This window comes from Terrapene carolina, unplaced genomic scaffold (assembly GCF_002925995.2).
Source record: "Terrapene carolina triunguis isolate 2854851 unplaced genomic scaffold, T_m_triunguis-2.0 Scaffold790, whole genome shotgun sequence".
NCBI lineage: Eukaryota > Metazoa > Chordata > Testudines > Emydidae > Terrapene > Terrapene triunguis.
Window position 1 is genome coordinate 406,055 of NW_020665141.1, and position 23,351 is coordinate 429,405.

Sequence of the window (23,351 nt, forward strand, 5' to 3'; positions counted from 1 at the left end):
AGAATTTTCCAGTAAAACATGCAAATGAATTCATAAATAAAAAATTAGACATGGTTATTATTTTTCTGTTACTGCTTATAGGGAAGGGCTTCAAACGCAAGCCAATGCCATTTTGATTCTAAAGGCTTTCCCATGATCGCTCTTTCTCATAGTTCATCAGAAAAATGTGAGATTTTCAAATTTATGGCTTAGATACAAAAAACAATAGTATTAATTTAAAAAAAAATTAAATACAAGTTGGGGTAAGTGATAATGGGGTGGAAGCTTGTCTACTTTCTTCCTTGTCGTTTCTCTTCCTTACAGTGCTGTAAACTTTACACATCCTACAGCTATAGCTTTGTTGTTCATAAGAAAAGTCAGTCATTTGCACATGAAGGTGAAATGTAGGTTGGATTGCACCATCTGTGACTTTTGCAGATTGACAAGAACCTAAAGTCTCTGGAGAGATGCCAGTCTTTGGAGGAGATCCAGCGACTGTATGAGGCAGGGGATTACAAGGCAGTGGTGCATCTGCTTCGCCCAACCTTGTGCTTTAGTGGATATGGTAGAGCTAAACATCTGGAATTTGTTATATCTATACCAGAGAGACCAACACAGTTACTTCTGTTGCAGGTTTGTTATGTTTCTTTAAAAAGTTATCTTTAGTGAGGGTTTGAAAGCCCTGCATCTGCTTTATTTCCAAGAGCAACATAAAGATTTGGAGGGTTAGCATTAATGATGAATTTTGTTGACTTCATTTAAGAAGCAAAACATGGGGCCAGATCCTCAGGTGAAGTAAATTGGCAAAGTTCTGTTGAAGCTTAAACTCATAGTTTAAGCTCTCTGATCAATAACAGAGTGTGTGTGTGTGTGTGTGTGTGTGTGTGTATATATATATATGTGTGTGTGTTGTTCAAATGAACTCTTGCCTTCAGCAGTCAGAATTTTCCAGTAAAACATGCAAATGAATTCATAAATAAAAAATTAGACATGGTTATTATTTTTCTGTTACTGCTTATAGGGGAGGTCTTCAAACGCAAGCTATATATATATATACATACACACCTCTGCCTCGATATAACGCCACCCTATATACACGAATTCGGATATAACGCGGTAAAGCAGTGCTCCGGGGGGGCGGGGCTGCGCATTCCGGTGGATCAAAGCAAGTTCGATATAACGCGATTTCACCTATAACGCGGTAAGATTTTTTGGCTCCCGAGGACAGCGTTATATCGAGGTAGAGGTGTATATATGTATGTATATATATTTGTAGCGAGAGAGAGAGAAAAAATGTGTGTGTGTGTGTGTGTGTGTGTGTGTGTATGTATGTATATATATAGAGAGAGAGAGAGAGAGAATTCACCCAAACCTCTAAAATCTATCCAGGTTCACTTGAGTTTGAAAACTTTAGGGCTGTATAAACTCGAGTGAACCTGGATCAGTTTTAGAGGTTTATTATGGATGAACCCACTTTACCAATGGCCTGCTATTAGGACTTGGAGTTTTTGTTGCCCGTGACTATTTATCTGGTGGCTCCCAAGCATCCTATGCACCTGAAAGTTGTTAGACAACTGGATGTGAGGCAAGAAGCACTGGTGTGATAACTTCTCATTGGTCTGTCCTGCTTTACAGCTGGTGCAGCAGCCTGCCTGTGATCTCCAGGGTGGCTTCACAGCATATTACAAAAGTCCAACCTGGAGGTGATAAAAGCTTAGATCAACATGGCAAGATCCTTATCTAACAGAAAAGGGTGCCAGATATTGCCCAACTATAGATTTTTAAAAAAAAGTTCTTGACCGCTGCTGCAATCCGAAAGTACAGGATAGGAGATTAGTCTAGCAAGATCAGAAGATTATGCACTACCATGACAATTAAGGGACAGATGCCCTCTGCTGAGGGAGCAGGATGCAGTCTGTCAGTTCCTTAGTCTTTCCTCTGTGTTGGCTATTTTTACTGCTAGTTTGACTGGAGTGAGCCTGGGCCAGTTACTTTTCATCCACATTCCTATTTTGTTGTGATAGTGGGACATCAGAACTTGTTTTCCATACTCAACAAGAAAGAATCTTAGAGCTGGGGATCATAAAAATACTTTGAGCCATTGTAGCCTTTATCATTATATGAGCTTGTTTTCTAAATCAGTAATAACATAGTCGCATGGGTCCATAGTGACTCAAACTCTGATTCTGTTGAACCTCTTTACATGGCAGTATGTGGCTTTTAAGCAAGAGGCTCATTGCTGCCTCTTTCCTGCAAAGGAGGCTCATGTAGAGTCTCTTTATATTCAGAGAATGGGACTCAGTGTTGCTTCCCTGATGACACTCAGTTGAGGAGCATGGGTTCTGGGGTCTCTTGTATTGCCCATTTTATGTCACATTTAGAAACTTCATACTGGTATCTCAGTAGAGTAAACATTAGCTGCAAACTGTGTTCCTTCTTCCATTCTCCTTTCCCCTTTATTGTGCTTTTATGCTTTGAAATAAACATTAGATCCATATAACATTTTTTTTCATGTTAACATTCACTAGGATTCCCTGCTGAAACAGAAGGATTACAGGCAATGTTTTGAATGCTCTGAAGTTGCCTTGAACGAAGCAATTCAGCAGATGATTAACATGACAGTAGCTTCTGCTAAAGAAGAGTGGGTTGCTACAGTAACACAGCTGCTCACGGGGATTGATTGCTCACTGTCGTCAGACAGCAGCATCCTGAAGGAATCTTCTGTAACACTGAGCCTCATTCGGCTAACAAACAACCTCATTCAGGTAACCTGTTCACCTACACTAGCAAGCAGCCACTGTGCTACAGATCTTTTTTAGGCATGATACAGCTGCTGCCTAAACTGCCACCCACTTGCAGAGTCTCTCTTGGGTTACATTTCTGTGTGGGCTGTTTCCTTTCACACTCTTAGTTTTCACTGCAAGATGTCAGATGCAGAATCTCTTCTGAAATCAGTAATGGCAGCTAATTCTGAGCACTGTCCCTGCTGAAATGAGCAAGGAATAGTAATAAGGTGGCTCAGGGAGCAGCACTGCTGGCTATGACTCTGTTTCTAGGGGCAGCAGTGCAAGCTGGCTGGGCCCAGTTTGTTTCTGGCACAGATCTTGCTGCATATTCCTGCCATTCACATGAGGGATGGTAAGAAAGATCCTGTGAACCTTAGGAACAGGTACAGTCAGTTGGTATTGTTGGTATGTTACATCATTCAACTGAGATGCTAGTATCTCTGGCGGCTGATCAGTTCTTTAGATTCTTATACAGATATAGGACCTGAGTCAGAATTGGAAATCTGATGATTATGAGGGGTATTTTCGTCCTCATTCCTTTTTCCCTTCCTCTTAAAGACAGAATTAAGTAAAATGATGGTTATTACCTCTTTCCAGTTTTAAAATTACAGGCAATATTTAGCCTTTTTGTAGAAGCTCTTCTGAAATTTTGAAAACTGTTTACTTTTTTCCTGAACTTCTCATTTAAGTGCCCCAAGTGCCAGAATTGTAAACTACTTTCAATATTATTTCCTCTTTAAAAACCCAAGCTTGCTAATTGCTATCTGCAACATTCTGAGTGCCCTCAGTTGTCATTAACTTCAGTGGGAGCTGAGGTCACTTGGCACCTTGCACAATTTGACCCTAAGGCTTTAGAGCAATGTGCACAATGATGCCTATTTGGTCACTAGTTAAAGTGGCACTAAGGGTAAGGCTATTATAGGGAAACTGCAGGAATTTCTTGTAATACCATAAATATTTTCACAGATAAGAACAAATATATACAGTTTATATGCGTAAAATATGTCTCTAAGTATAATATAATAAAATAAAGAAGGAATTTCCAGAAATTTTAAAAACACCTGTCACCGTTTCCGCAACTGGGGCTGTTATCTTTGTGTAAGGTTAGGGCTACTGTTTTAATGATGGGGCATTGTACTGCTCACCAAGAGGCTCTCTCCCTGAGGTAAATTGGACGTTATAAATCAATTTCCCATTTGGGGTGTGGGGGAAAGGAAAATCAGAGAATTTCAAATTTGCTAGAGGTAAATTCCTTAATTTGTTTTGGTTTATAGTAGAGGGTTTTCCAGAAAGTTTTAACAGCACCTGAATTTTCTCAATCCTACATAATTTAAAGAAATTGTCAAAATGCTAGCTTCCTATTTATTTTATGCCAAATTGATTGCTTCTTTTTTTTTGTTTTTTGTTCTTAACTGCTTCTTGATTGTCAGGGGGTTTATTTTTTTAGTTACTGATTAGACACTTAAAATTGTATAGGGACACACTCTCATTTAGAAATAGATATAGCTGTTGGAATACCGTTCATGTTACAGTTGAGTTCTCCTTCAAAGAGACTTTAATATTAGAAGTCGAGAGTTGGGTTTTATTTCTTACATTAACGAAAAGCGATGATGATAATACTCTTATATAGATCTTTTCATCTGTAGCTCTGTGTCACTTACAATCCTTTGTAAAGATCATTACTCCCACTTTTCAGTTGGTGAAACTGAGGCATGGAGAGTTGATGTAACTTGCACTACTAATTTCTATCAGAATCAAGAGATTAGTCTTCCTTTCCTAGGCCTTTGTCTTTCCATCCCGGCTGAGATGTTCAATAGGACATAAAAATAAGAATAAAATACAAATGTTCTGAGTTTATGGATGTTTGTTCATTTTACTTTTGAGAGGCCAAAGGAAAAGCATAAGTTCCATAAAAACATACTATCTAAATGATATGGAATGTGTTACTAAAGCCTATACTTCTCTGAATATCACAGTCCATTTCCTGAATAGCAACTCCACCTGGTTAACTGAAAAAGGACACTATTTTTACTAACAGATTTGTAAAGTTGCTGTGTGGTCCTCAATGCATGCTTTTACTAGACACTATAAGGTAGTCAAATATACTTCAGTAGATGCAGCTTTCAGTAGAGCTCTTCTAGCATATTTTCTGGAGAAGGGACATAGAGGGAAAGCCATACAAATCCCTTTTCTTTCAGCTGTTGTCTTCTCTGTTTCGAGAATAGGCAATTTTTCATAGGTAAATGATACTGGTATTTCTCTAACAGACTGTCTGTCACACACCCACCCATCCCTTATTTCTAGTCTGTTTGTTGTTATGCGTTATTCATTAGTTAACTACTCTTTCTGAAATTTATTTCTTCAGGAGAATCTGTTCATAATTCCTAGTTGGCTGTATCTGGCTACAAGATGTTCATTTTATTTAAATTTGTTGGAACTAACTTTTGTCCAGTTTCGTTCTAAGCAGGTATGTCTTACCTTCCAGGATGCAAATACATCTCTTTATAGTCATCACTAACAGGAGCCTTGATGCAGCTTCTGTTAGTGTTCAAAAATTTTGCTGTTCGCTTAGTGATTTGCACTTTTTCTAGTGTGATATTAGTACAAATGTACCTAGTTAGAAAACGACCTTACAGGTAAGAAAAATGGGCTTTTCCCATATTATCAAATTCTGGAAGTTGAAAGTGTCTTCTCCTTTTAGTACTTTCAGGCCCAGCCAGCACAAGAAGCAAAGCTACTTAAATTTAGATTTTGTTTGTGTATGAATAGGGTGCACTACCAGCTGAGTCATCTGGACATGTGTAAATCCTTTTTCTAATGGGTATAGTATATTTCTTTATTAGATTATAGATTGCAGCATGGCAATCCAGGAGGAAGCCAAAGAGCCATATGTCTCGTCAGTGCTTCCCTGGATTATTTTGCACCGAATCATCCAGCATGAAGAAGATGCCTTCCGATCCCTTTGCTGTCAGCAGCAGCAGCTCCAGAGCCAGTGTGAGGAAGGTAATAGTTTAATTTGTCAAGATAATAGTTTAATTTGTCAATGTTATATGTTGTTAAAACATTGCTCCTTATCCTTTTCCTCTTTGGCATGTGTATGGGAAATGGCTAGTGTTCCTTTGTCCCCCTCACTTAGGGAGTCTCCAATCCTCATTTCCTCACCACAGTGGACAGTCATTCTGAGGAAAGGTTTCCTTACCAAAACGCGGAGAAATAAGTGGCTAGGTAGGTTAGCTCAGTTTTGTACTTAGGAGATATAATCACTGGCATCTTTCTTCCAGTGAGTCCTGACACGCCTATGCTGCCTCCTTCCCTCATGTTACTGAACACTGCTCATGAGTACCTAGGAAGAAGATCTTGGTGTTGTAACTCAGAGGGTGCCCTTCTCAAATTCTATGTGAGTATTGATGCCTAAATATTAAACATTTTTTTTTAATTTGTTTTTTCTCCTGTTCCCTACCCCCATATACATGTATTGGAATGGCCATTTTATCCTAGGTAATGAAGTAGTTAAGGATTGCTCTTCCAAGCTGTTATCCATCATAGTCTGAAAAAGTTATCTGGCTTTCCTAAACAGACAAAACAGGTCATTTGCCTGGGATAACAGACTGTCTTATGTTAACTCATTAACTATTCATTACTCATTCACTATACATTTCTTTGAAACTGTAAAGCACTGAATAAAGGTTATTACTGATTTGCCTGAAAAAATTATGCTCTTTCATCAGCCTCTGTTCTCAGTGATCAACACAAGGTTCAAATTATGCAACTGAAATTTTAATAAAGCAATGGTGGGTACTGTACTCTTTTTTTTTTTTTTTTTTTTAAAGAGAGAAAAAGAATTAAACTGAGGTTTTCTGAAGTTAGTAGAAACCATGTTAATGAATGGTATCGTCAGCATCCATCAACATTACTTGTAACCTGATGACTGAGCATGATATTGCTTTTTTTTATTGTGCTCTGGTCCAGATATCTGGTACAAAGGGCACTTGCTGCTGTGCAGTTTGGGAGCAGAACCAGACCTGTGGTTCTTCCAGATCTTCCTGCTGCAGAGCTTTACTGAAACTTTGTTTCAAGTTTCTGAATAACTTTTTGGCTCAGTAGTGTGTCTTATTTCCCTGCCATCTCCTTGCGCTGTGTTTTTCCCTTTTTGGGGAAATTGTCCCCCAGCTCTACTTCTCTCTTTGAGGCACTTGCAGTAGCTAGCACCCCTACAGGCTTCAGGGGAGACAGCTAGACCAAGGAAAGCCAAAGGCAGAAGGCAAGGTCTGTGTCCCTCCTCTGCTTATTGGGTGTCACATTGGAGAACTCAGCCAGTTCTGTGGGCAAGATGCAGTTTCTCTCAGCTCAGTCTCAGCAGGTTTGCCTTTGCTGCCATTCCCTGGGCATGAGGGATAGAAGAGGCCAGCTCTGCTGGGCAAGACACATGCATTGTCTCAGCAGCTTAGTCTAGGTGGGCTCACTTCTGTCCCCCTTCCCCAGGCAGGAAAGGAGGCAGCTTTCTGTCCCCCTCCCCCAGGCAGGAAAGGAGGCAGCTAGGATTAGAAAAACCGGCTCTAGGGGGTAAGCAGCTCCCCCTCTCTCAACTCCATGAGGGGAGTGATGCCAGAATGGCATCATGCCTTTGTCCCTAGAGCCCTCACCAGCAGCACGCTGCTGACCGCAGAATTCAGCCACCTCGTACCCTTCAGTCTCTCCTCAGGCCATGGATGGAGGACACTGGATACAACATGGGTGCTGCTGACACCAGAGAGCGTGATAAGGGACCTTCATGCCCAGCTCCCTTCACCTGCTACTACCTCTACAACAGGCTTCCCAGCTGTTCTGTACTGCCAGGCTGGAGCCTCCTAGGGAAATACAGACATGTCTGGCCCATGTGGCTCCCATGCAGTAAACAGGTGTCCAGTCCATCCTGAACTCCAGGCCAGTACTGAAAGGGGGCTCATACGGGGGAGGAGAGACAATCAACCCAGCCTCTTTGAGGGCAGAGGGAGTGTTAGTCACTAAATATTTTTGGGCTCAAACACGGTTTCAAATTTGCATCGTCCTCTAAAGCAGGATCATAGGGAAAAATACCTAAATGGGAAATACATAAATAAAATTAGTGCTGTTTTCCCTGCTCATGCTCCTGGAGTACAGCAATAGATAATCCTCAGCACCCAGTTCCCTTGTTCATATTCACAGAGTTCAGCACAGCAGATCAATGCAGAAAAGACAGGACCACAGAGATGCACTGATTCTGTGGGTATTCACACACATGCAAACGCGCGTTTACACACACACATGGAATTCTCCTGTGGGGAGGAAGTCCAACTGTGCACATCAGAATTTGATGCTCAAAAAATAAAATGTGTATATTAAGACCAACAAAAAAAAAGACACTTTCAGGTGGAGTTCTGTGAAACTATGCTAGGATGTCTGCAGCTGCCCTAGATGATGATTTAATAATTCTAGGTTGAGCCGGGGAAGAAATAGATTTTGTTTACCCTGTCTGTAGATCATTGCTTAGTGCCTGCTGTCTTACAGGAAGACTTTTCTTCATTGTATTCATGTTACAGCTAGATAGTATTATAGAACCCAGGAGTGTATTTTAAGGCACTAGTACTGCAGTATTAGTAGATGAAAGGAGGGCTGTCAGATCACTGTTGACTTTTATGATGATGATAATGCTGGGGAGAAGAAATCTCCTATGGGCAGCAGTAGAATTTTTGTTAGCAGATTACTGTTTCCTCTTCTCCTAGAATTTAGAAGGTGCATCGCTACCCCACATGTAATTGTGTGCTCTGAAACAAACCCTGAATTACCAATCCTAGAGTCATCAAGTACTTTTAACAAAAGCCATATTTAACATTTGTAACTTACTACAAGTAGTCAGTAGTATAGCTTTCAGATCCAAAAAGGTGTTGAAAGGCTCAAAATCAGGAAGATATTCCAGTGGGGACGAAAACATTAGAAGAGAAAATGGCCTTCACAAGTATGCTAGACACAGGTGTGCGTTTTACACAATAGCCCATCAGTAGCAAATTATCACCATCTGTAGGTGAACCATCTGTTGGCACACATTTCACTGCTGGTGGCTGAAGATATTGTGTAACAAAAAATGTTAATATGGCATTAATACATCTACTATAGCCACAGTTTGAATCATTCATTACAAAATCATTCTGAATTGTTGCTAAGAATGAATATTATTAAAAGCTGAGCAAGGGCACAGGAGGGTTGAAACGCAAGGCCTGTAGGCTGAGGCCTGCAAGATTTTAGCTTAGCTATTTTAGGCCTTGGCGCTAAAAAATGCTGACATAAGTAAGTGACCAAAGAATAACCCGATGCCCTAAGATTATGGGAAAAGAGGTACCAAGTGGTGGTAATGCAAAAAAATTAGCCAGAAGATTAATTTTAAATCATAAAAATGCTGTAAAGGCAAATCTTGTCTCCAACATGTATCTTAACCACATGATACAGGTTGTGCGTTAATGCTAACGAGAATAAAGAGAGCCTACACAATCTATAGAAATTGGGGTCCCTGTAGTTTCTTGGGGACAGTTGGTGGTTAAACCAGTCTTTCATAATGGGGCAGAATCAAAAACACAGCTTACTCTTGGTGAAAATGTCTGTCAATGACACTGAAAAATCAAGACCCTCACAAAAATGTTCCCTTTAGGGATCTTACTCAAAGATCTCATAGGGCCACCTTTTTTACTCTTCAGCCTTCTATTGCAGATCTATCCCAAAAACGTCATAGAACTAGGTATGATCCTTAAAAGGGGCGGGGGGAGATGGCGGGGCAGCTGATGGCTACCCTCTTCTTCCACCTATAGCTGTGGAGTGAGAGCTGATCAGTTGCAACCAAGAAAGATACATTTGCAACATATATTCACACTGTGCTTTTTGGCGATAATATTTGTGAAAATTTTATATGCAAAACTGATATTGCCTTTGGCCTTCTGATAAACTATTAATGCAGCCCTTGGTGTCCTAATATGTGAGCATTCTTACCTGGTACATAGTTGAAGTTTTTCGATAGAAAAGGCTTTCCTGTTTTCCATTATCTGGCCTGCAGAATTACAGAACTTCAGGCTGTAATTGGTATTACATTTTCATTGAGAATTTATAAATTATTTTTGTAGGTTCTAATGGAACTTCCAGACCTAAGGGGATTTGTAAATATGTAGCATAAACTTTGAGATCAAGCTTAGAAGCTCTTTGCCCAAGTCTCAGACAGATGATATATCCTCTTATCAGTCAAGGTTAGGTTTTCCCATCTCTAAACTCTCACCGGCAAGATGGATGATTTTCTCTATTAGAGAATTATTTCATATAACGTGGCTCCTTCCCATCTGTGGTGAAGCTCACTCATCCAGAGCTGTTGATACCTGTTGGGTTGAGATTTGGAAAGTTCTGTTAACTGATGTTTGTGAGATCTGTCAAACTTTCAGTAGACATTACAGACTCCTCTGAGGTTCAGTCTTCTCAGCAATAATCCAGCTGCCTTCTTTGACCCCTAGTGTATAAATAGGTCATGGTATCCTACATGTGTAGTTAAAATGCTATGGTTGAAAAGAAGGAGTTACTGTGCAAGACAACTCCCTCTTTCTTTTCTTGCCTGAATTTCATTAATTATCCCAGGTATTCCTCCACATCCTCTGAACTGGGGCCTCTTCTTTCTCATTTTTCTGTCTCTTTGGTGGTGATATTCTTCTTGAATGTCAAGGCTGGTAAAATGTAATCATTTGTTAGAGTAAACCACCTAAATGTGCAGAGGGTAATGAGAAAGCTTTTCAATGACTTTTAGAAGTTGAAAACGTCAAGTGGAGATACTGTCTTCAGTAAATGAAACTGGAAGAGAACATAAGTATCACAAATACAGAAGGTAAAAGAATGGTATTAGGTTACAGTGTAATGGAAATGGACATATTACAAAAGTGATGATCATGCAGAGATGTGGAGAATATTTGGATGTGAGTAATAGAGAAACAGTAAACTTGTTTTGTGCATGTTCTGTTAGATATAGGCTCTTATACTGCATTCCTCGTCGTAGTATCTGGTTGCCACATTTAGGGAAAAAAATAGGTAGCATTTAATTTAATGTGAAATTCAGTTATCAGACCTTGTTTGGCTTATGATGCTTGTGATGTTCTAGGTGTGGGTACTGCAAAAGGAGCTTGCAGTGTCTACCTCGGAAGATACTCATCCCTACAAAGAGGAACTGGAGACAGCCCTAGAGCAATGTTTTTACTGTTTGTACAGCTTCCCGAGCAAAAAGAGCAAAGCAAGGTACCTGGAAGAGCATTCTGTGCAGCAGGTAAGATAAGCACAACTTACGTTTAGTGTAACACCTTAAAATGCTGAAGAACATGGTTTTCTCCAGTGTCAATATATTGAGCTGAATTAATGGGAAGGAGTCATAATTACTAGGACCTTTTTTCCAGACCTGAAATTCATTTCCTTTATATATGGTAGAAAATGATGAAAAAACTCCCTGGATCCCTAAAATAAGTATGGAACAAGAGGGCTAGATGTTGGATATAAAACCAATTGTAGCTTTACCCATGATATAAAAAAAAAAAAAAAAAAACCCTAAAACACCAAACATCTGATCTTACAGTTGATGAATATGGAAAATGCAGTTTAAAGTGATGCTGGTAAAATATTAAAATTTTTATCTTGCCAAAGCTCTGATGGAAAATATTGGTTAGTACGGATTATTAAAACTTACAAAATTCAGTTTGGGAGAAGCAGAGCTATGAGCAATCTCCAGAAGACATTTCACTCATTGTTAGACTCTGGATAACTTTACATTTACCAAAAAACAGATGGTCATGAAACTGCGTCCTGTGTCTGGATTTTACCCAAGAAAACACTTAATTGGTTAGTGCCTCTGACACCATAATATAACGAGCCTGTTAAGATTTTTGCAGTGCAGTCTGCTGAGTGATAGCTGTATTTTCTTGCTCATAGTCTGTCTCTGAATTCTTCTCAACCTCACCTCGTCTCTTATGTATAATATGCTAGAGTCCCAAAAGAAGCATCTCAGATAGACTGTTTTGTAAGTCAAATAAAAAGGAGGAGGAGATGAATGGGACGGGCAAAGAAAAAAAGGAAGTGAGAGAAGAGAATCCCTCCTGCTGGAAACGGCACTTCTTGTCTAAAAAAGGTGGGAAACTCTGGGTGAAATCCTGGCCCCACTGAAGTAAGTAACAAAACTCCCATTAACTTCATTGGGGCTATGATTTCACCCTGTCTTCAGAAAAGCAGATTTCAGTGTTGCATGAGTAATAGGGGAAGCATGACTCAATTAGCTTAAGATAGGAAAACTACAAACACATGAACATTCTAAAAAAAATAAAGAAAAAAGGTGACGAGACAAGGGTGTGACTGGCTATTTTACTGTTTGATTTGAAAATGCTTCCAACTCTGTAATTGCTGGGGATGCTCCTGGAATTTTCCTTCTCTGTTACCTGGATTTGAGTTTCAAAATCTATAGCAAATGTAGTTCTTTCCTTCTGTCTCTTCTCACCCCCACCCATGTCAGTCTCCAAATTTCCTGTTTCTCAGGCAGGTCTAAGCAGACTCTCCAACTCTTCCAAGTAAGTAAAGCTATCCTTATTAAAAACATTCCTTAAGTTACAGTCGAGAGCCTTCGCCTGTAATCACTGTGCTGAACATTGTATCTTAATAATGCCATTGGATCTTCCATTCTGGAAAGGTTGCACTGGTTTTTAGCTGATGTAATGTTTTGTTTTATTCTGTTCTTAAAAAATTTCCCTAGCTCTTGACTTATTGAGATAATTTCTTTCTCTCTTTCCCCCACCCCCTTCCCTTAAGGTGGATCTGATGTGGGAAGATGCATTATTCATGTTTGAATATTTTAAGCCCAAAACCCTCCCTGAGTTTGATAGCTACAAAACCAGCACTGTATCTGCTGATCTGGCCAACCTTCTGAAGAAGATTGCTACAATTGTTCCTCGAACAGATAAGCCCATGTTAAGCCTAGATGATGTCTCTGGCTATATTGAAGGAACCTTCAGCAAGGTACAGTTAATTGTTTAAAAAACTTCAAGGGAAGGAAATGGCTATATTGTTTCATTTTCACAGTATGGGATTGTTGGGTGGTGCCTAATTTGACATTTGATGCTCACAAAAATCACATTTTAATTGGGTTAGAATGGCCTTTCCAAAGCTTGTAGTTTTACAAGGAAGAGGTTTAATGTAGATGAATATGAATAGATGTGGGGAAGTAGTATATACAGAGCTATTTTAAAATATGCTCCTGAGTCATCTAAGGTTTTCTGTTTTCAGGTACCATCTCTCCCTGAGGGTGCAGACTACTCTCCTCCAGTGGTGACTGAGCTGTACTACCTCCTGGCAGACTACCACTTCAAGAATAAAGAGCAATCTAAGGCCATTAAATTCTACATGCATGACATCTGTATTTGTCCAAACAGGTCGGTGTTGTTCATTCCCTTCAATTCATCAGTGCTGAAATGAGGGACCAATCAGGGGGTTTGTTCTATTTGGAAAGAAATAACATTTTCTGGTGTTTATTATTAGAAGTAAGTTGTATCTTAAGGAGCATTTTGGGGAAAAAACCCTGTTATTAATTATCAGCTGTTTGACATTTTCCTTTTGGTCCTTCCTGCTGTCCTCCCTGCAGCAGCCGGGCCTGTCGGTCCCACTCCCGGCAGTCAGGGCCGGAGCTTCTCCCCACAGCGGTGAGGGCTATCAATCCCCTCCTGCTGGTGATTTTTAGTAAAAGTCATGGACAGGTTGCAGGCGTTCATGAATTTTTGTTTATTGTCTGCGACCTGTGCGTGACTTTTACTAAAATAACTGTGACAAAATCTTAACCTTACTTATAAGCATAGTGCTGAATCTTGAGGTATTTCATCGCAAGGTAGCTTTTACCATACTGTATCATGGTGTGCACTCACCGCTGCGGCGCTTCCTGCTGGTTACCTTGGGAATTAGCTCTTCCAGCTCTGGAGCGCGTCCTGCTGGCCGGTGTCGCCCTACTGGCACCTGCTTCCTTTCAATCTCCACCACTGTACTTCAGGCCCCGCATCCCTCCCGGCCCACGGTGCCCCTTCTCTGGAGTACTGCCCTGCAGCAGTGCCCACAGACTCAGTGGTCCTCCCCTCCCTGGGGAACCCCACCTCGCCTCAGTGACCCACTGCCAGTCTTCATGTAGCCCCTTCCATCAGGGACAAACTTCAGTCTGAAATGGCCACTCATCATCGGCAAGGGGGTTGGACCTGCTGCTGCTTCCCCACAGCCCTAGTATCTCCTCCGGTCCTGAAAGCAAGGCCTTTGCCTGGGGGTTTGCCAGGCTGGAGCTTCCCTAGCTCCTCCTGCCCTTCTCCAGCACTGCGCTGTCCAAGGTACCCTTTTTTCTATCTGGGAGCCAGGTCCATCTCTGTCCCCAAGGCTGGAGAGAGACTGACTACCCCTTCTGGTCTGCCCTCTTTTATACTGGCTTGGTAAGCCCTGATTGGTTGCCTCCCAGCCCCGTCCAAGGGCTGGGTTTTAACCCTTTCTGAGCTGGAAGAGGGTGACCACCCCGCTACACATACAGATGCTCCCCGGGTTACGCAAGACCCGACTTACGCAAATCCGCCCTTACGGAAAAAGTTCTGTACGCTAGAAATAGGAGTTTGGGGGTTTTTGCGTAATGGTCAGACAAACGTTTCTGACTTACTCGAAATTTGAGTTATGCAAGGTGTTCCGGAATGGAATGCTTGCATAAGTCGGGGAACGTCTGTACATCAAGTTTTGTCCTGAAGGGAGATTTTTTGGTTCCTACTAAGTCATGTTTCCATCAAAAAAGCATAATGATAGTAAAGACCGAGTGCCATCCAGTCCTGCCATCCAGAATGTTGTTGTGAATATGGGCTGTCTGTTGGACAAGATTTGATAATGTTTAGAGGCTAGGATGAAAGGGCACCATATTGTTTTGATAGGACAGCATGGTTTCTGAGAGAAGAAGCTGGTTGGAATGGAACTGTTCAAACTTGGATATATTGAATTCGAATGAAAAGACACCAGTTATTCATTTTCTATGATGTTGGATGTTTAGGACAATATTGGGTTAGCTAGAAAATGGAGGTTTTCAAAATCGACATACAAAAAAGGGGAAAATGGATAAAATGTGTGTTTCATACAATTCTAGACCAGGTTCCTCATTCTGTTAAAACACAAAATGGGGACAGGGGAAGTGTTTTCAATTAGTTTTGAGAGCAGTAAGTATTAGATGTGTACGGTGTCTCTCAGAATGCCACCACCATGGGAGGATGTGCAGCAGGAATATTGTTTTGGAGAAGCCTGTGATGTAAGAAGGAAATATCTGGAGAAATAGTAAAAGGAATAATCACACTCATGATTCAAGATACTTTGCAGCGAGTTTATTTGCTGTGTTTGTTCTTTCTTGCATAGGTTTGATTCTTGGGCTGGCATGGCGCTGGCTAGAGCAAGTCGAATTCAGGACAAGTTGAACTCCAATGAGCTGAAGAGTGATGGCCCCATTTGGAAGCACTCTACTCCTGTCCTCAACTGCTTTAAACGAGCCCTGGAGATTGACAGCTCCAATCTCTCTCTCTGGATAGAATACGGAACCATTTCCTATGCCCTGCACTCTTTTGCATCCCGACAGCTTAAGCAGTGGAAGTTAGAACTTCCCTCTGAAGTTGTGCAGCAGGTGGGGGTCTAAGTTAGAGCTGTGTGAACTTTGAAATGCTTATTTAAACCTTATAATCTTTCTGATTAAAGCATTCAGTACTCTTGGTGTGGAATTGCTACACTGCATGATGACTTAGCAGCATTGCTAGTCACAGCATCCACCCAGCCCCAGTGAAAATAAACATATAAATTGCCAGCGTGAGCACTTTTTGAAATTTTGTTAGTTTCTTCTCAAAATTAGTCTGTCAGAGATTTGGGCCTACTTAGACTCTTCCTCCAAAGATCGCTCAAAAATGGCAGAACCAGCAGGAAAAAAACAAAAACTTAAGAATTTTTAATGAACTGCAAGTATCTACAATACATTTACCTTCCCTGTTAGTAAACTTCATACAAATTACTTCAGAATAAGATGAAATATATCTTTTTAAATAGTCAAAAGACCAGAAAATTGGGCAGCTCACATTTGTGTCCACACAACAACATTTCTCTTGTGTCATAATGAGGGTTCTCTTTTTGTTACATTTGGGTTATTTACTTAAGCTCGTGATCAAAATCGTTAAATGACAAACATCTCAATAGCATTTTCAAGGAAGTAATTTACGTGATAATTGACTCCTGACCAACAGCCATGCATAAATTATCTTGATTGTGAAATTTTCTGCTGATCCAAGTGGGAAAAGCAACTTTAATCTTTATAAACTTGGGTCACTAGATATAGACAATGTTGTATCCCCCTCTTTCTGATTGATACGTTTATCTTCCATCCTGACTCTCAAGTATCAGATTACAATGAAGGAATGGAAATTTGGGGGGGGGGGGAGGTGAATTGTCTCTGGTCTGTGAGCTGTTAAATACTCATGAATATCTAAAGTTCCCCAGTATATGAATGGAAGAGAAGGTGCAATGAGAACTGCCTTCTTCTCCTGCCTTCTCGAAGGCTCTCTTCCCTCCTACAAAGGTTCTATGAAAATGTGCTCTGAATCCTAGAAAGTTATCCCTGTTCCTCAGCCTGAAGTTAAACCATAATTACTTTTTCAGCAAAGGTAACTAAAGAATATGCCAGAGAAAATGTGGAAAAGGAGACTCAAAGAAACAATACTGGCGTGAACCGCTGTGGGGAATTAAAATGAACTTATATGAGCTGAATGGAAAACAAGGTCTTAAAATATCCAGTTGCAGAAAAGTAGATAAATCACAATCTCTGGAAACAGAGAGATACTTTCTTTTAGATAACTTTAAGCATCAGAAATCATGTAGGGATATATGGCTTTCTAACTGAAAGTTAGATGGCTTCTCAGTTAATAAGATGAGCACCTTGAAGTGCTTCAGTATAAAGAATACTTCTCTCTCGAGCACCGTATGTCACTGGGGAGATTTGGAAATCCTAGAATCAATTGCTGTGTTCAGACTGTCATGTTTGGAAGCCTACAATAAGAGGCATGCAACCCGAGCCAATCAGAGTTTGTTTTGAATCTCTCCCCGATGCTTTTCCATGCAGTTTGTTCAGAGGCATATCTTTTTCTAAATCTTAGTGGTTTTACATGCGGAATGAGGTATGAATTAATCAATTTAAGAAATGAGGCACTGTCTTAAAGACCATTGTTTCAGCCAGTATCCCTGCAGATAAAGACAAAATGGCCATTACTTGAGTTTTTGAAGAGATCCATTAAAGTAATACTGGGAAATGGAAGGTGTTTGCATCCTGAAAGCAGGAAAGAGTTAGGACTGCCTGATAAAAGATTTTGACTTAGCTGCACTGAAAGTTAATTGGTTATTTTCTAATCTTTTATATTGTCAAAATTTTAAAAATACCCTTTTGTGATCACACAGTGCTAGTTGTGTGAAAACAAAATTCTCAGTTAACTCAAGGTAGTGAATCATTTTCTTCAACACTTCTTGAGCTAGGCACAAAAGGAGCTGAAAATTCTATTTGGAAAACATGGGTCTTGGGAGGACCCCATGTTCAGAGAACACGCATCTCAAGAGGCTTAGTCATTCTTGTTTTTTTTATTCAAAAGTCTCTACGAGACTCTCATCCTGAGTTAGGTGAACTGCAAAGAAAAATAAAAACTTGAGCTGAATTTCTGTGTTGAATGCCCCCATTAAGGAAGCTCTGAGGGATGTTCAACACAGAGGGATGTTCAGCCCTCTTGGTAGATCTTGGTTCATGGAAGCTATCCCAGATGTCTGAATACAGTCCATGGTATTTGTTGTCACAGAATGATGCATTTTGGCATGTCTTCAGTGAATCAAGAGGTAATAATAGGGTTCCACTAAGGTGGGGAAAGAATGTCTAAAAGGTTAATTATAACGTTTGTACGTTGGATGCCTCCCACAACTTGGTTAGTGAGGAGCTAAGCAGATAAATCTAGGCTTAAATTTTTGCTTTGCAATTTGCCTTTATATATATAAAAAGCGTTTTCTAGAGCAAACTTGCCCCAGGGGGTTGAATTCAGATTTTTGTCTTGCAGTAAAACAATCAGAAGTCAACAAGGGTGTTCCCATGAAGCAAAATGAACATTACATGAGCTGTTGATAATTTGGATTATAAACAAAGTGGTGGCTGTCAGCAGCCGTATTCCATAGCAGCAGATGATCTACTGAAATAGCATCTCTAAACAAACATGTTTGTGGGAAATGCACTGAGTTGATTTGAATTCATGAAGGATAACTTCAGTGAATCTCTATGCCTCCCAGGAAAACAAAATAAACATTTTTTTCAAATTTACTCATCCAGGTTCTTGCTGCTCTTTAGTGGCTGCTATGAAAAGTATCTTAGCATGTTCAGGATCTCAACTGCTCATTTCCTGTTTATTCAGGAAATATTAAAACTAATGGTGAAAGGTCAGACACCTAACCAAGGCGATTACACCATATCAGTCTTTCGGATCCTGTTTTTAGATTTCTTGCTTCTTCTAAAGATAATTTGGGAAGGTGATCACTGTGGAAAGGGAAAGAAATCCAGGGCTCTTTCCCATCAAAATTGTGTCTGATTGGCATGAATTCTCTGATAGAACAGTGCCAGAATTAGTTATTAATTTATTTGCAATTTGGTAGTTAGAAAGATTCATCTTTTTATTTGTCCACATACAAATTTTGATTTAGTTATTGAGAGATAAGAACCATGGGACATCATGATGCTGATATTAGAGTAATTTTACTAGCACCTCTACTCTCCCATCTCTTCCAAAGCTCTTGAGGTGTTAGCATCCCAAATGTTAATGGGAGGAGATTAAATTACATTTTCACCCTTCTCAGTTTTGAGTGTTCCCAAGTATAAATATTTACCACCTTCCCATTCTGTATTGATATATGTAGTACCACCATAGAAGTGTGCAGAGCTTTACACACACAAGAAACAAAGGCTCTTGACTATGTTACTGTTCTTAGTTACATGGTAACCATACAAGGTTTACTGTGGACTGCCATGTAACAGTGTGTTTATTACATCTCTAAAGATTACTTGGTAATTATACCTAAGAACTCCAAAATTAATTACCTTGAAGCCTCAAGTTATTACAGCCCCACGTCATTCTTCACAATAAAGACATGCTCATTACTGTCTTGTAAACCTATCACAGTGAGGTACTTATTAAGGAATTGAGTGGACAATACTTAAGTTACAATGTGTTACAGAGTTATAATGTGGGTACAGACCATCCAACTTAAGTTTCCATGCACCAAACCAGAATATTTATTTAAAATGGCTTCACTCTTCTTTTTAAAATGAATGTGTTATAAAGGTATAAACCTTTGAAAAGGCTAAGCTTTCGGTGTAACAAAAGGTGAGTTAGAACAGCGTGATTCTCCCTGTCAGGGATATATCTGTTTAAAAACAAACACAAAACCACGGTTGTATACCAAACCATAATCAAAGGGATTCTCCTTAAATGAATTATGTAAAAGGGGGCAGATGTGTTTCAAGAATATTTTCTGTTCAAGAAGTTCGTAATTAATATTTAACATTCTATTGAAACTCTGTAAAATAAAGCAACATTTTCCCAGACAGTACTTAAGATGCTGTCATAACTTTATATTTTTAAATATTTTTTAATTCAGTCTCGGGGAAGGCTAACCTTAATTTATGCTTTTGTTTTGTTTAGTAAAAATCAATACTGCTGTCTTGCTTATGGGGTCAAAATCCGATTCTTACCAACTATTATAAAATGTATTTTCTTGTGAATTCTAATGGCCTGTGTTCTAGCAGACTATTAGTTGCAGAGTTAGGTAAATATCCCTAATTCTTATTTTTAAATAAAATGTGTTGAGGGAACTGCTTACAATGATGGAAAAGAAACAGAATCACTGTCTGTTAATTTCTCCACAAGTGTTTTACGTTTATACATTTTTTTTCTTACCGCTTTATTTCAGTCATTAATGTAAGAAGGCATTTAACTGAATGAAACACAGATTCATATGCACTATATTTTATGAGTTTTCAGAAGCCATTTGGGTAGTTGGATACATTTTGTATGCTCTGCCATTAAATCCAAAGGATTTTTAAATAACCTATTGCTTTTGTGAGCTTTCATATGCAATAGAATACATTTCAACATTGTTCATCCCAGCTAAGGGTGAACTCATGTTTTCAGCATCTTGTCCCATTGCAGATGGAAGAGCGTCGAGACAGCATGTTGGAGACAGCCAAACTCTGCTTTACTTCAGCATCTCGCTGTGAGGGAGATGGAGATGAAGAGGAGTGGCTTATTCACTACATGCTGGGAAAGATTGCAGAGAAGCAAAAGCAGTCTCCTGTTGTCTATCTGTTTCATTACAAACAGGCAGGTCACTACCTCCATGAGGAAGCTGCCAGGTATCCAAAGAAGATTCACTACCATAATCCACCAGAACTGGCCATGGAGGCATTAGAGGTAAAATGGGAAAACACGCACAAAAGCTTAGTGCCAGGTCTACTAGCTAAACTGAATCAGAATTTAACAGCTGTTACCATGTTTTAAGTGTGTTGAAAATGTTGACACACATGCATAGTTTAACCAGTAAACACCATTTTCTGTTTTTTAAAACATGGAAGGTTTATATTTTGTTTTCTCCAGTTAGTTGAAATAACGATAATCATTATTATTAGCATAGTGGCTATAGATGTGCATTGTACTTTACAGATGGAAATATTCAAGAAAAAACCAGGAATCAAATGGAACTCCTAAATGCTTGCATTATAAAGCCAGTTTATAGGTATGATACTGGTATCAGATAATGCTACTTTTAATCACTTATTAAATAAGAGTCAAATTCGCTTTACCCACATAAAACTCATCAGTCAGACTTTGAGGTTGAAGTGTAGGTGGTTGGGGTGAAATCCATCCTCTCGCCCAGAGACAGGGCATGAGCCCATGGGCTGACGTAGTAGTCACAGACCCTCTGCATCCATGGTGCAGCTTGTTAAGGACATTGGCTGTAGTATGTATCCAGTGATCTCCTCCCGTGTCTGTCCTCATTGCTTCATTCCATTCCCTGGAGGGAACACCTTTTTGTTTTGAGACCCTGTGTCATTTACTTGACTTGGATAGACAGGAAATGTCCTGATGAGGTACATGTGACAGCAAATAATTTTTGCAGAACAGGGCCAACTTCTTGGAACTAGTTTCAGAATTCTGAGCTTTCTACTGATTTAATGAACTGTGTTTTGTTTTCCTAGGTTTACTTTCGGCTTCATGCCTCTATTCTGAAACTTCTGGGGAAGCCAGACTCTGGTGTGGATGCGGAGATATTAGTTATTTTCATGAAGGAGGCTTCTGAGGGACCATTTGCCAGGGGTGAAGAGAAGAACACTCCAAAAGTTACAGAAAAGTGAGTGCTAACTTCCAGAAAATACTCTGAAAACATGCTTTTTCCACACTAAGTAGTCTTTTAGTGTAAAGATTATTATTTGTGCAGACACCTACATAGATTCAAAACAGGTGTGCCACAAACTATTACAGTAACAATGAATATGCCATAAACCAACAGAAGCCACAAAATATTAAGAATTTAACTCACTCTTATGGCATCTAGTGTTCCACGTCATAGAACTTATGTTATTGATTTTTCTGAGATCTCTGCAATATATGGGCACAATGTAGGGAGGAAGGTTAACAAAAGAAGGGGACAACCTCATCTTTGGATCCACTGGTGAAACCATTATTTTTGATTAATTAGCAGATGTTTACTTAAAAGTCTAGCTTAATTTATTGATATGAGCCCTCTAGCTTTGGTTTGTTAGTGGCTATAAAATAAAGATGTTTTGACACAAATGATTGTTGGGATTCCAGTTTGCCCCTTTTCATTTCTTTCCTGTGTCTTATGGTGAAAATCCATCTTGTTGATGTTGCTAATAGATTTCATTATATACAGAAGATAATGATGGAAGAGGAGCAGTCTATTTCCATTTAATTTATATAGAGACTGACTATGTTAATACTCTTCCTTTTCATTTTTCTCTTCTTCCCATCTACCCAGGGAAAAGACTTGCATGATTGATGAAGACTCTCACTCTTCTGCTGGAACAGTACCAGGCCCTGGGACTTCCCTCCCCTCTTCCTCTGGTCCAGGTCTGACATCCCCACCTTACACAGCCACTCCAGTTGACCACGATTACGTCAAATGTAAAAAACCCCGTCAGCAGGCAACGCCGGACGGTACAGTCCCTGTTCTCAATACTGCAAGCACAGGGAGGTGCTCTAATCATGGGGGGCTTGACCTGGGAAGATCAATCTGCTCATTTCAAGGAGGGTGATGGGTCTGTGGTAACACGGGCAATATTGCTGCTCATTAACTTCATAAATTCACAGTGGTCAGAGCTTTAAATAAAACATTCAAGGTCGTCACCTCCCACCCAAACTAAATGGGAATAGGGGTGGGATGGGGTATTTGGCTATTAAATGGTCCTTCGGTAATGTGGCATATCTCTAGAGCCAATCATGTGCTTGTTGAGCTTATGAGGAAAGACTTGGGTTAAATTGATACCTGAGCTTGTACCATTTCAGTGCTTCCTTGACTTGATGAGAATCTGAGCAAGTCAGTTAACTTTTTGTGATGTTCCATCCAAAAAATCCCACCAGAGTTTATCCCATTTGGAATGAGGCAGGTGGCGACTGTCTGAATATATTGCTTATCAACACAAGGTGATTTGCATGGTGGTCTAATAGACTTCGCCTTTTAATTTTTTCTTTATTATTTACAATAACTGGCTAGCAGCACATTTCTGTGGGTCATAAAATAACAGTTGATTGGTTTAGAAAGAAAAGTAGTAGGGCAGTGTAGTGGTGTCATTGCAATACAAATTAATAGAAATCTTCTATTTAGGAAACTTGACACTGTCTTTTGCCAGGCAGTTTTGTTTCAACATCACCACTCTGGTGACCAGCTTAGCTATCTGTCCCTCTGGATCTGTGGCTACCAACATTCATGAATAAAGTGCATATTCTGCAGAGCACTTCTGCAGGTGAATGTTGATGGATTACAGCATCCTCCTCAAGGAACTGCTGTTCCTGGTCTGAACTTATTTCTGTAGGGTGGGCTGCTTCCATGCCTGTCAACATTTCAAAAATAACTAAACCATAAAAATGTGACCCAATTTTGAAACCAGTAGCTAAATGTCCAGTACCCAACAAGGTGTATTTGTTCCTTTTCTTCCCTACTAATAAATAACTCCTGGATTAAAACCAGCAGACGGTTCTTGCATTTCCTTCACTAACCTGAATATTTAAAATTTTAGTTTATCCAAACCTTCATTTCAGTATGCAGTAATTCGTTCACTGTTTTAATAGAGAGAGGGAGAGAGAGTGTGTGTGTAATGTGTGTACACACATTAGTGTGAATGAGTTGTATATAGGCAGGCACTTGTACTGCTTTAGCTGCTCCATGTCCTTTCTCTACCAGTCTTACGTGTGTGTGTGTGTGTGTGTGTGTGTGTGT

The 23,351-nt window shown here is 39.8% G+C and overlaps 1 protein-coding gene across 6 annotated transcripts in view; it reads left to right on the plus strand.

The window, feature by feature from the left end:
- CABIN1 (calcineurin binding protein 1) overlaps positions 1-23,351 on the plus strand; it is a 198,530-nt gene that overhangs the window by 27,157 nt on the left and 148,022 nt on the right. For 4 of the 6 annotated variants that reach the window (XM_024195516.3, XM_024195519.3, XM_024195518.2 and 1 more), the window contains 11 exons: positions 418-612; positions 2,508-2,744; positions 5,609-5,768; positions 6,047-6,162; positions 10,906-11,067; positions 12,591-12,797; positions 13,065-13,210; positions 15,195-15,456; positions 20,048-20,308; positions 21,094-21,245; positions 21,894-22,072. In XM_024195516.3, the coding sequence (XP_024051284.2) occupies positions 418-612; positions 2,508-2,744; positions 5,609-5,768; positions 6,047-6,162; positions 10,906-11,067; positions 12,591-12,797; positions 13,065-13,210; positions 15,195-15,456; positions 20,048-20,308; positions 21,094-21,245; positions 21,894-22,072 (2,077 nt within the window). The remainder of the gene's footprint in view (positions 1-417; positions 613-2,507; positions 2,745-5,608; positions 5,769-6,046; positions 6,163-10,905; positions 11,068-12,590; positions 12,798-13,064; positions 13,211-15,194; positions 15,457-20,047; positions 20,309-21,093; positions 21,246-21,893; positions 22,073-23,351) is intronic. The other 2 variants (XM_024195520.3, XM_024195521.3) reach the window with 1 other exon arrangement.